General features: G+C 33.1%; 1 protein-coding gene across 5 annotated transcripts in view; it reads right to left on the minus strand.

Moving 5' to 3' along the window:
- The window catches only part of SMARCAD1 (SWI/SNF-related, matrix-associated actin-dependent regulator of chromatin, subfamily a, containing DEAD/H box 1), a 78,104-nt gene that overhangs the window by 13,841 nt on the left and 51,880 nt on the right, over positions 1-12,383 (minus strand). For all 5 annotated transcript variants that reach the window (XM_042984177.1, XM_007074675.3, XM_042984175.1 and 2 more), the window contains exons 10-16: positions 11,501-11,700; positions 5,726-5,816; positions 3,221-3,320; positions 2,464-2,523; positions 2,284-2,359; positions 690-825; positions 38-175 (exon numbers count right to left, since the gene is read on the minus strand). In XM_042984177.1, the coding sequence (XP_042840111.1) occupies positions 38-175; positions 690-825; positions 2,284-2,359; positions 2,464-2,523; positions 3,221-3,320; positions 5,726-5,816; positions 11,501-11,700 (801 nt within the window). The remainder of the gene's footprint in view (positions 1-37; positions 176-689; positions 826-2,283; positions 2,360-2,463; positions 2,524-3,220; positions 3,321-5,725; positions 5,817-11,500; positions 11,701-12,383) is intronic.

Below are 12,383 nucleotides of genomic sequence, written 5' to 3' on the forward strand. Positions count from 1 at the left end.
TGACATACTTGGGAGAAAATAATGAATTTATGCTTACTGTCTTAGAGGAAAACATTCTTCGTATTTCACTGGTGCTACTACTAAACATGTGTGGCATAACGAAATTCAATAGTGACATGAGTTCTAACAGATTATTCTGTACGGGTGTGCCCGTGAGCAGCAAACGGTTATTTGCCTGTGAATGAATGAAAGTAAAATTTAGGTTTTTTTTTTTTTTTTTTTTTTAAAGCCAAATCCTTGTCTGCATTTCTCAGTGGGGGAGGAAAAAAATGTTAAGACCATTATTAATAATGTAACATTTTCTGATGAAAGACTAGTAACTGAGAAAAATTATCATCTATTGTGTTTTAAGGTAGAATGTGTAAAAATAATGGTTTCATTTGTAAGTAGGTAACTTACGTCCTCATATCAATCACTTTTATGAGGCAATGAAAGTAGATTATATTTGATATTCATAAAGTTTATCACATAGAACAGGGGTTTGCAAATTGAGGCTCATGAGCCAATAAATATGATTTTTATATTTTTAAAGGGTAGTTAAAAAGCAAAGAAGTGGCAGAAGCTTAATGGCCCACAAGGCATGAAATATTTATTACCTGGACCTTTACAAAAAAAGTTTGTTGACCCCTGATATCAAATACTAAATACATTAAATTATAATTGGAATAATTCACAGAATCCTCTCTTACATTAATTGTCATAAGGTGCTGGTAGCGGATAGAGCCCATATTCTTCAGCATATGGCCCTCATCAAAAATAGCATAATTAAGTTTCAGCCTTCGAAACAGACTACGATCATCAGAACTGCTGATTGCACAATTATACCTGTCACCAAAAAAAAAAAAAAAAAAAAAAGAAAGTCTAAGGTTATACCTTTAAAAGCCTGGACCACAGTGAGATTTAGTGTTTTATAAAATTTTTATTCATGCAATTTTAATAACCAGTAGTTAAAAGATACCACTAGACATAGTTGATGTTCAAATAAATACTGATGCACTTGTATCCAATAATTACTTATATGTAACCAAACTATAGAAGCTGCCATATGTAGGTAAAGGAAAATTTAAATGTTACAATTAGACAATATCTACACACCTAGGAAGAAGCCAATTTGGGTATAATTTATATGTAATCTGCAATTTTTATACTTTTTCTCATGAACTGTTATACATTCAGAACAAACAGGGAAAAAAAGGACATGAAACTAAAACATTTGTTAAGTACATAATACTATTGTATTAAAGTAGTAGAGTACATCCAAGAAAAAAGTTAACAGCAGCTACCAGTACTAGACTATCTATGAAAATGAAGTCCATTTTATTTAGAAAAGATGAATTCTGGATGAATTCTTTTAATCATGGCCTCCTACAGAAGTCAGTAGAGAAAATAGTAACTAAATACTGAGAGTTAACATGAAGATTGAAATAACCTATATTTAAAAATGCAATATGAGAGCAGTAACTTCTCTGCTTAATATTTTTTCAATGTTTATTTTTGAGAGAGAGAGACAGAGCATGAGTGAGGGAGGGGCAGAGAGACAGAGACCCAGAATCCAAAGCAGGCTCCAGGCTCTGAGCTGTCAGCACAGAGCCGGATGTGGGGCTCGAGCCCACGTGCTGTGAGATAATGACCTGAGCAGAAGTCGGACGCTTAACTGACAGCCACCCAGGCACCCCTCTGCTAAATATTTACGCTAAAACAGCCAGTACACCAAGTCATGATTAACTTGGTAGAAAGTTATATTTTCCACCCGTACTTCTATAAATCAATTTTTTTCATTTAGAGAGTGAGATTTCACTGTATTTATTAATACAAAATTATTAATTGTTGGAGAACAAGAAGCTGGAAGCACCATGAGAATGTCCTGAAGGAAAGCAATAGAACTGCTTTCAGTTCCTTGCTGCTCTGTGCTTTTCCTTCAGGACATTCTCACGGTGCCTCCGGCTTCTTGTTCCCAACAATCAATGATTAATAATTGACATAAGTTAGAAATATTACAAATCATTTGGTGGGATATCTTAAATTTTACTTTAAGTTTAACAGAGTCTTGTAAAACTACACTTTCAATCAAGTGGACAAAGCCTTTTTATAACCATTAACCATCATCTGTTATACTATTAAAAAACTGAAAAATGCCCGAATTCTCAACATAAATCATTCCATTACTTTTGTTGTATAGTTCTTAGCATAAATTTTCCTTCATATTACTACTAAGATATTTTTAAAAATTTGAGGGTTACACAAAATCTTTCCTGCTCAAATATACTTTGTCTCCATACTTACGTGGTCACAATTACATTATATTCTTCGTATTTACTATGGATGTTATATCTAATCTGTTTACGTTCTTCTTGAGAGCCTACAATTTAAAAACACCACACACATATTGGTTACATTTACTGTACTTTACTCTATGTAAGGATTTTAAAGAAGTTTCTAATTAAAGCAAAATGACATTCTTACCATAGTAACAGAGCACCTTTAAAGTGGGGCACCATAAATTAACTTCTCTCAACCAGTTATCTATAAAGCAAAAGAGATATTATTTGTATCTGCTACAACAGGTTATGTGCTACAACAGGTTATATGCAGTGAAATGAATTCTATCCAGAAATTCTTTTGCAAAATAATGATAAAAAAAAAAAAAATCAAAGACCCTTCACAATTCTCCTGATGATTAAAATAATTTTGAAGAGGCATAAAATGAAAGGCAGATGGCCAACCATTATATTTATAGGTCATTAATTTCCATTTTAAAGACTTTTTTTGGATTATGTTGATACGTATATTATCTTACTCTAGTCAACATCCAATCAATTAAGAAAGAGTAACTTCAATGGAGATGAACTGTATACTTTCTGATTCTATAAATGTTTAATTATAAATTTAAAAGCACTTATTTCTCTTAAATTACTCATCAAAACAATTTTTTCATTAAAACAGTTTTCTAGAAGTATTACAATAGTCAATGATCTTATTGATGGTCCCTGATCCATAATAATTCCATAATAATTCAAAAGGTGAATAACTGACTTGTATTGCAGTTATTTTAAAAGATGTGCAGTATAATCAAACACGCATACTCACACATATACAAAGGGAGAAAAAAATATAAGGTGACCACATAATATTCACCTCTATAAACTAAGAAATCACAGATTTTCTTCTCCCTATACACAACCCTATACAGTCAAGTGTAGTTGTCCACAATATTACAAACCTATAGTTGATGCTGGAACAACGATCAAATGAGGACCTTTATTACCCTCCTGATAAAGGTATGCCAGGAATGCAATGGCTTGAATAGTTTTTCCTAGGCCCTAAAATTAAATGTTTAAAAGACAATATATGAAATTTAAAAACAAAAAATACTGGAAAACACAAAAGGAAAAATAATACTTCTGGTTTTATTTTTGATTCCCCATAATGCAACCATATGAGAGTTCTATATTCTTAGTTCCCAATGACTGATAAAACAGACCATAATGTCCAAATTACACTAAAACTCAGTTTAATGAGCAGGATGTATCCTGCTAGTTAAAATACGACACACATTAATATGGAAGAGCTTTGCAATGCATATAAAGGATATAATTTTGGTAACTATTTATATAAAACAAATATTTAATACATACTAAAGAACAATGTTCCAATGACTAATCAGATCATATGCCTATCCTATCACCCACCAATTTCACTTCTAAGAGTATATTCAAGAAATATGAGGACATACATCCACAAAGACCTTGGGTAAGAATGTTGACAGTAGCCAAACACAGGAAATGACCTAAATGAACTTCAACAGGAAAATGGATACACAAGTTGCAACATATTTATACTATGGACTACCACATACCAATCAAAAACCAAACTACTGACACATATAAGAACATGGATGAATCTCTGTAACTTTATCATGCACCAAATGAACCAGAAATAAACAGTATATACTGAATGGCGCTATTTATATAGAGTTCAAAATTAAAAAAAAATAACCTATGTTTATAGACATCAGAATAGTGGTGGTAATAACTAAAAAGAAGCATGAGGGCATGTTCCTGGGACAATGGAAATGTTGATTTGGGAAGTGGTCACATGGGTGTACACATATGTAAAAAGTCACTAAGTTGAACATTTGTGTATTTTACTGCAAGTAAATTCTATATAAGCGAAGTGGGGTTTATTTTTAGGCTACTGAGCAAGTTTAGCTAAACACTGCCAGCTGTGATAAACTGAACTGCCCTCATTCCTGTGTTGAAGCCCTAATGCCCAATATGACTATATTTGGAAATAGGGTCTTTAAGGAGGTAATTAAGGTTAAGTGAGATCACAGGGATGGGGGCCCAATCCCCATTGTCAGAGAAAAAGACACCAGGGATGTGTGAGCAGAGAAAAAGACATGTGAGGACACATCAAGAAGGTGGCCATCTGCAAACAAAGGCTAGAGGCCTTAGGAGAAACCAAATCTGCCAACACCTTGATCTTAGACTTCTAGTCTCCACAGATGTGAGAAATAAATTTCTGTTGTTTAAGCCACCCACTCTTTGGTCTTTTATTATGGGAGCCCTAGCAAACCAGGCAAGACACTAATTTATAGATATTGTGTTTTACAGGTTACAAAAACAGTTTCACATATTATACCTCATTTGATGCCAAATATAATCTTAAGATACAGAAATTACTCATGTTTCATTAATATTGGCTGAGATTAGGCCATTCGGTAAGGATTAGCCCATGAAAAGCAAAGGTTTGGGTTCCAAACCCAGATTTGATTCTCAAGTCCAGCTCTCCACAACTGTAATGTTCTATATTCTATATCTAATTCTATAACTATTTGAAATCCTGCATATATATTGTTTTCTATCAGATAAAGAGCATCTTTGTTATAATGATAATATAATGTATGTGTGGGAATAGTCTTAAAGTACAAAAGATTACTAGAAGCTAACTACAGAATAAGGATCACTGTTAATTTTTATTTTGAAAATGTAATATACACTGTAATACATATGTATTTAATAAGCATTTTCTCCACTGAACAGGACTAATTTTTAATAAACTTTTTAACAGAAGAAGGACATTAAGGTTAAAGGTCAAGTTTCTATGTGACAATACCTGAACTACTGGGTGTAATGAACTTCCTAAGCTCAGCTTCAAGCAAATGTGATGGGGGCGGGGGTGGGGGGGGGTGGGGGTGGGGAGCGGTGCACAGAAACTCAGAGACAGCTAACAAAAAACGGCTGAAATGATGTTGCTGATAAATGTGTGGATTTATTTATAAGTCTCTATGAATTTTCAAAGTACTTATAGAAAAGCACATAAAACAAAATCTTAGTATTATACATATGCATATTGTGTATGTACATACAAACACACACCTGCAGAAGAAAATAATCTCAAAAGATATACACCAAAATAGTACTTATTTCAAGGCAGCAGGAGCATGAGGGATCTTGATTATTTTTGGAATTTTTACGTAACGTCTAATTTTTAAAACATATATATTAATTTGATAATCAGAAAGAAAGTAAAGCCCATTTTCATTTTGAGGGGCAATGAGGAGGCCAGAGCTAAGAGAAGTGCTAGAAAATTAGAAGGGGTGACTGGAGTGATAAAATACTGATGTGAGAACAGTTAACTACAGGGGTCAAGGGAAAATTTTACTTTTTAAATGATAGCAAGAAGGCCTTTTAATGATGAATCCTAGAAATAGAGTACTACTTACCATTTCATCTGCCAAAATGCCATTAAGTCCATGTTTATGTACCAATGCCAGCCAATTCAAACCAACCTTCTGATAGGGCTTGAGTGACAAACTGGTAAAGAGAGTTACAAAATATTACAGATTTATACTTCTATACTTTTATACTCCACTAGTTTTATGACATGAGGTTTAAGTTTACAATGCACACAAAAACTGAAATACCTATGTCTAATCTTACCTTTTAACTTACAAGCTATTTACACTTAGTTAAGAAAAAAGAGCCCCAAACACAATGCATTTTCTTCTATTTTCTCAACTTTTATTTTGTATTGACTTACTTTTTCTGGCTTTAAGAATTACAAAAAATATTTCCATGTTCAGTCATAATGTAATGCCACCAAGTTAATTCCATAAATGATCACAATATTAACCATGATAACATGTTACTAACCTAATATATACTAGAAAATGGTATTGTATGGATTTGAATTATACCACATTAGGGAACTTCAAGTATTAGGACAACACAAGCTTAATTTGCCTCTTTGCCAGGTTGACTGAATAAACACTTTCTGAATGAGTGTCAGTCACCTCTAATGTCAGTGGTATGTATATCTGGAAGGCATATATATGTATTTGTTTTTGAACTGTATATGAATATAAATTTGAGAGACATCAATGAGCATCAAAAAGTAGAAAGTAGCAGGCAAGGGTCAAAAATCTCATTTAATTTGGAAACACATAATTTGGAAATAACTTCTTTGGAAGGTAATATTGGAAGGCTATTACCAATAAAAACACTATTTTTTTTTCTAAAAGTTCAAGTAGTTAAAAACCAATAGCAATTATTACTAAATACCTATTACATACAGATACACAAATAGCATTTTCAAGCACCACCTCATTTAATCCCATAACATCCATTAAGACTGCCTTTTATCATTACTTGAAACTGATGAAAAACCTGATGCTAAGTAATCTGCCTGAGGCTGCATAGCTACAAAGTGTTATGGATGGCTAAGATTTTAACTAAGGAAGTCCATCTCACTCAAAAGTTTATCCTTATACTCCCTAGGTCAGCACACAATACATATTAACATGAAAAGCTAGGATAAAGACACACCTTTCATTCTCCAGCTTTTATCCTCTCCCCTTAATTACCTATTACACACATCCTATCTGCACATAGGTAAGGAGTCTGAACACAGCTATGGTATAATAAAATGGTTAAAGGGCCAAATTCTAAAATCAACAGACTTTAATTAGAATGGGGTAAAAGAGGTAGGGTAGAAAGATATACATCTTAAATTAGAAATATGTTTCGGGGCACCTGGGTGGCTCAGTTGGTTAAGCGTCCAACTTCGGCTCAGGTCATGATCTCACAGTTCATGAGTTTGAGCCCCATGTCGGGCTCTGTGCTGAAAGCTCTGAAGCTGACAGCTTTGGATTCTGTGTCTCTTTCTCTCTCTGCCCCTCCCCTCTCCCACTGGTCTCTCTCTCAAAAATAAACATTAAAAAAAATTAAAAATAAATCTATGTTTCAGCTGTGGGGCATGCAATCTATAAAACATTTCTCATTAAAAAAAAAAATAAAAGCATTGGTGGGGAAAAATTCAGCAATATTGCTGAAATCTTTACAGTTCATTTTAAAAAAAAAGTCTTTGTTTTCCTGATCATGTAATTTCAACTGCCACTACAAAAGTAATAATAAATAAAACATATTACCATAGATATTTTAATTTCCAGATCCAAATGAATTTTCTACAATGGTGAAAGTAAATGCTCATACTGGAATATTTAGTCTATTCCAGACACAATGCTATGGGCGTGACATGCATGATTACTTCATATAATCTAATGATAAAGCAGTAATATTATTATCCCCATTTTAGAAATGAGCTGATCTCTGGGACTCGGAGAAGAGAAGTAACTTGCCCAAGGTCATATAGCTATACAAATGCACTGTACTGCAGTGGCAGAGACGGAATCCAATCTAGGTCTGATCCAGAGCTCAGCCCTTCAACAACAGAACATGAAAAAGTTCTTTCCTCCTGACCCACCCGCTCTATGGTCAAAACTGAGTTCTTTATTATTTTTGAGCCGCTCTTGATGCCTTAGTCATCCCACACATGTAAGGTTCATACTTTATGAAAATGATGAAACTTCATAAGGTGGGCAAAGTACGTCATTTATAAATGCATCAAAGCACCAAGCATGCTATCCCAACATCGATCTATCACAAATAGCCAAGAAATATTGAGAAACTAGTGTAACTGTTAAAATACTCTTCACTATACATAAAACTTTAAAAAGTGATGAAGGAGTTTTGAGAAGCATCTACTATATAGAATTTTTCAATCAAATAAAAATGGCTTCATCCATATCACAAAACAGCTCTGCTGGCTGTTTCTGATCAAGATACTAAATAGCTTTGTTATACTGAAATATTTGTTTTAAAAATACAATGTGTGTGCTTGTGTATGTGTATACACACATATGTATTTTTGTGTATACGCTCCTCTACTGGATTTATCTAAGCTTCCAATAACTTTTTATTGCTTAGTATCCCAACAGTGCTGCCCGTCAACAGATCCCTTCTTCAGAAGGCAAAAAGATCAATGAAAATGCAATTTTGACAAAGATGCTTTAAATCCAATTTGTTATGACCAATTTTTAAAATAGGGCAGCTATATTCTTTCTCTAGCAGGATCTAATATTTAGATGCTGTACAATCACACCTTCTATTTATTTTGACATTCTATCGTTTTCTAAGAATTTTCATGACTGCATATAACCCCCCCACACCAGTTTATAGATAAAAATGTAATCTGCCCACGCCTTCTGAATTAGTTTAAGTGCTCTCTTCTCATCAGCAGACCATAAATATCTTTTGGTACCTCTCACTAAAGAAAAAAAAAATGATTTTAAGATTTTCTGAGACCATGAAAGAAAATGAGGCAGCATGTTATTTTGAAGTTACTTGCTTTGTTAGGAGGAAAAAAAAAAAATCCTTCCAGAGTCAGGATTTATTTTCAGAGTGAAAATTTAATTGGGTTTAAATCTCCTGTTGGGAGAAACTGGTATCAAAGTTTTGAAAGGTGAGATAAGCTTGAAATGGAAATAATATGCTAAACGTGAGTTCAAAATGCAGAAATAGTCTAGAGAGACTTGTTGCAAGCAGTTGATATGAAATAAGATTAGGGATACTAGCTGACCAAAAGCTTTATAGTCCCTAAGTGTGACACAGCTGATGACAATACCACAACATTAGTTTGCACTAACGGTAGTATCCAAACGGCTAAAATATTTACATCATAGCACTTGGAGTTACTCAAGTCACATCTGCAGTACTGATCTGTATCCACATCACTGTCAAATGGCTTCACAGCAACTGTTTAGAACATGATAGGAAACCATCCTATCAAATTGAGGACAAACAAAATCAGAGTAACCTGGTAGAGTTAGCCCAGAAAAGACAGGACACATATAATTAAATACATTTTATATTGAACATCTGAGAAATCTTTTCAGATAAAACAATTTAAAGCTAATATATTTTAGATCAACTGCTAAAGTTTGAGAGATGGCTACATTAACAGTAGGAATAAAAAGGGAAAAATACTGAGGTTTTTTTTCTCTTTTCCCTCACTGTATTATATTTTAACTTTCGGTATCTTTAGTTTTGACATTTTAAAATAAAAATTATGAACGTAATAGTTTTGAGCTTTGAGATACACGCAAGAAATTTTATTTCCCTCTGCAAAGACTTTATTTTTAATAAGGATTTTGGTATGTCTACATGTCCTTTATCTCTAAAAGGCAACTTTTTTCTGTTATAATTAATATAAATTTGTAATAATAAATGGTTAACATAATTTTGCTTCAACGTAAACTTTGCTAAAAGAATTGGTTCTGTTAAGAAAAGCAGGGTAGCTTAGTCATCAGGATGGTTTGACATTTTCCTCCAATGCTAATAACTCCTTTCCCAAGGCAAGAAAACTACTTTAATTGTCTCTGTGCTCAGCAGCAATGATGCCTGGCCAGTATACCAAGTAAAACTGCTTGTGCAACTCTTACCTTGGCTAAAAATAAAAACCAAGACAACAAATTTCACCCCCTAAAAGTGCATTTACATGAACTCTCAAGAAACTATCTACACAGGTATTAGAAGTTCTATTTCGGGCTAGAGCCAATGAGCACTTTTTTAAAAAGAGCAATTTTTCTCATCTATTAAATACTTCATCAGAAAATTCCTCAGCATAAAGGAAGGACAGTGTATTACCTGATCATACTATTTACAAGTAACAGGACTTTGTGGATGTGGGTTTAAGAGAGAAATTTTTCAAGTGATGCAATAAAGCACTTGATTTTTTAAAATCCAAATTATGATAAAGTAGACTCAACTGGGTAAGTCTTGTAGAGTGAAGAACTCCCCATATCCAATGCTGTAGAACAAGAAGGAGCAGCTCCAACTACACTTTTAGGAGATGAATTTGCTGACATGGCCATAGTTCTTTCTATGCAACAGAGAAAAGAGCTTCTTTGTGGGAAGTGCATCACGTTTCCCTACACCATCCCATAGCACCCTAGAAGGGCACAGAAAAGATTGTAGCTTACTATTAAAGGCCAGTAACCGTATCTTGACTTTTAATTAACCAATGATCAGCAAATATGCTTTGATCATTGACTAGAAAAAGACTAGAAGAAGTAAATAAAATCACCAAGGTAATTAATTTTAGTACCTAGTGCTAATCTTATTAAATACCTATCAGAAATATTCTGAACAAATGTAACTCATTTTTAACGTTACATATTCCTGAATACTATGGATATACCATAATCCACTCTAACTATTCATACCATAATTCATTCTATTCTCTGATTTTAGGAACTTGGATCGTTTCCATGTTTTTGCCACTATAAATATTATCACAGTAAACGATTTTATACATTTCTTTAAAAGGAAGTATCCTGAATAGTTCTGAGTCCCCAAACCACTTAAAAATAAACTTTTAAAGGAAGTTCAAAATAATCTTTCCATCCCAATATCCCAACACCATGCAAACTGGGGGCATCACAATTATAAAATGCCATTTTAATATGTACTGGTTGTTGTACAAATTTTTTTACTGAAAATAATTCAGTGTCTGCTTTTTTGTAAGAATTCTGAAAAGGTATTTTACTGACACTAGCAGTTTTGGGAAATATAGTTTTCATAACCTTTCCTTATATAATCTATTTAATAAGTGTCCTTGTCATTAGTGATGTTTCTACTCCAGAAAGAGATTTAATAACTCTGGGCTTTTGAAAGCATTTAAAATATTAAATCAGATACAGTATATTTTAATAATTTCATTTTATTTATGATTAAAAAGAAACTGAGCTAGGACAAATTTTATCACTGATATAATTAAGCAGCTGATTTTCTGAAGCACCAAACTGTGTAAAGGGGTAGTAGCTAAAACCACCTTTCCAGTTTTTGTGATTATATACGAAATCATCTGTCATCAGACAAGGAAAACATAGGTTATATAAGACCATAACAATTCCTCCCTCTAATCTGTAAAGATATAATGGAGTAAAATACCCTTGGCAGGGTCGGGGGGGAAGGGGTATCAATAAAAAACAATTCTTGCATCACTGATGTGTCATTAAAGGAAACTATGGGCTTCCCTTTTAACATTAGTTTTCATAAAACTTCCACATGTAAGTTCCCTAGGCACAATACAGAAATAAGTTCTGAATTTTTATACAGCTGAGATAAAATAAGAAATAGGTATGTATAACAAATATTACCTCTGGTTTAGAATGGAGGGTTGTTCTATGTTCCATCCACCTCCATTTCCAGTGAGCATGGTAACTTGTTTTGTCAACTTATTTGAAATGTCTTCACATTTGTTCATAAGCCTTATAACTACATCCCTTTCTTGGATCAGTGTTTTACAATGCCATATCAAATCTTCTGATAAGCCATTAGTTTTGGACATCTTTGTGAACTATGGCATAAAAAGAAAAATAATTTAACAGTTCAGATCTAGTAAATAAAAATCCAGTACCAATTTTTCTTCATGAGGAAAAGACAATTTGTTCATTGAATATTTTACTAATGACCTTAATCAAGTGCTAAGAGAACCTGTTTCTTTCTTCATGTCTACATTTGAATTTCCATGTTTCTCTTTGATAAATCCTGTCACCTCCAACTCACCATGCTGAAATAAGACATATCTTTCTCCCCCAAAATGCACAATCTCAAGCTAGTTATTATTTTGAACCTAGTGGATGTTCTCTTATAGGAGAAACTCTAAAGTGATGGTTAACATCTCCTATCAAGTTTTGTTTTCAAAATCTCAGATTCGTCTTCATTACCAAAAATAATAGTATTGTATAATTGCATACCTGATATCTTGCCCCATTTTCATCACTTTCCCTGCCTATGACATATTACTATATGATTAATCTTCCTAAAACATACTTTTCCCTATCTATCATCAAAGTACCACCCCTTGAGCTTTCAAAACTCCAACTATTATTTGTCACTTAAATTTTGTTCCTAAACTGAGACTATTGCTTGGAAAAATATCGCATGAATCAAAAGTTAACTATGACCAATCAGTAATTTGGTAAAACTTTTTTAAAAAGTCAATTTCAATACATATATGCTTGTATAAATGGCTTTCTG

This window comes from Panthera tigris, chromosome B1 (assembly GCF_018350195.1).
Source record: "Panthera tigris isolate Pti1 chromosome B1, P.tigris_Pti1_mat1.1, whole genome shotgun sequence".
In the NCBI taxonomy this organism is placed as follows: domain Eukaryota; kingdom Metazoa; phylum Chordata; class Mammalia; order Carnivora; family Felidae; genus Panthera; species Panthera tigris.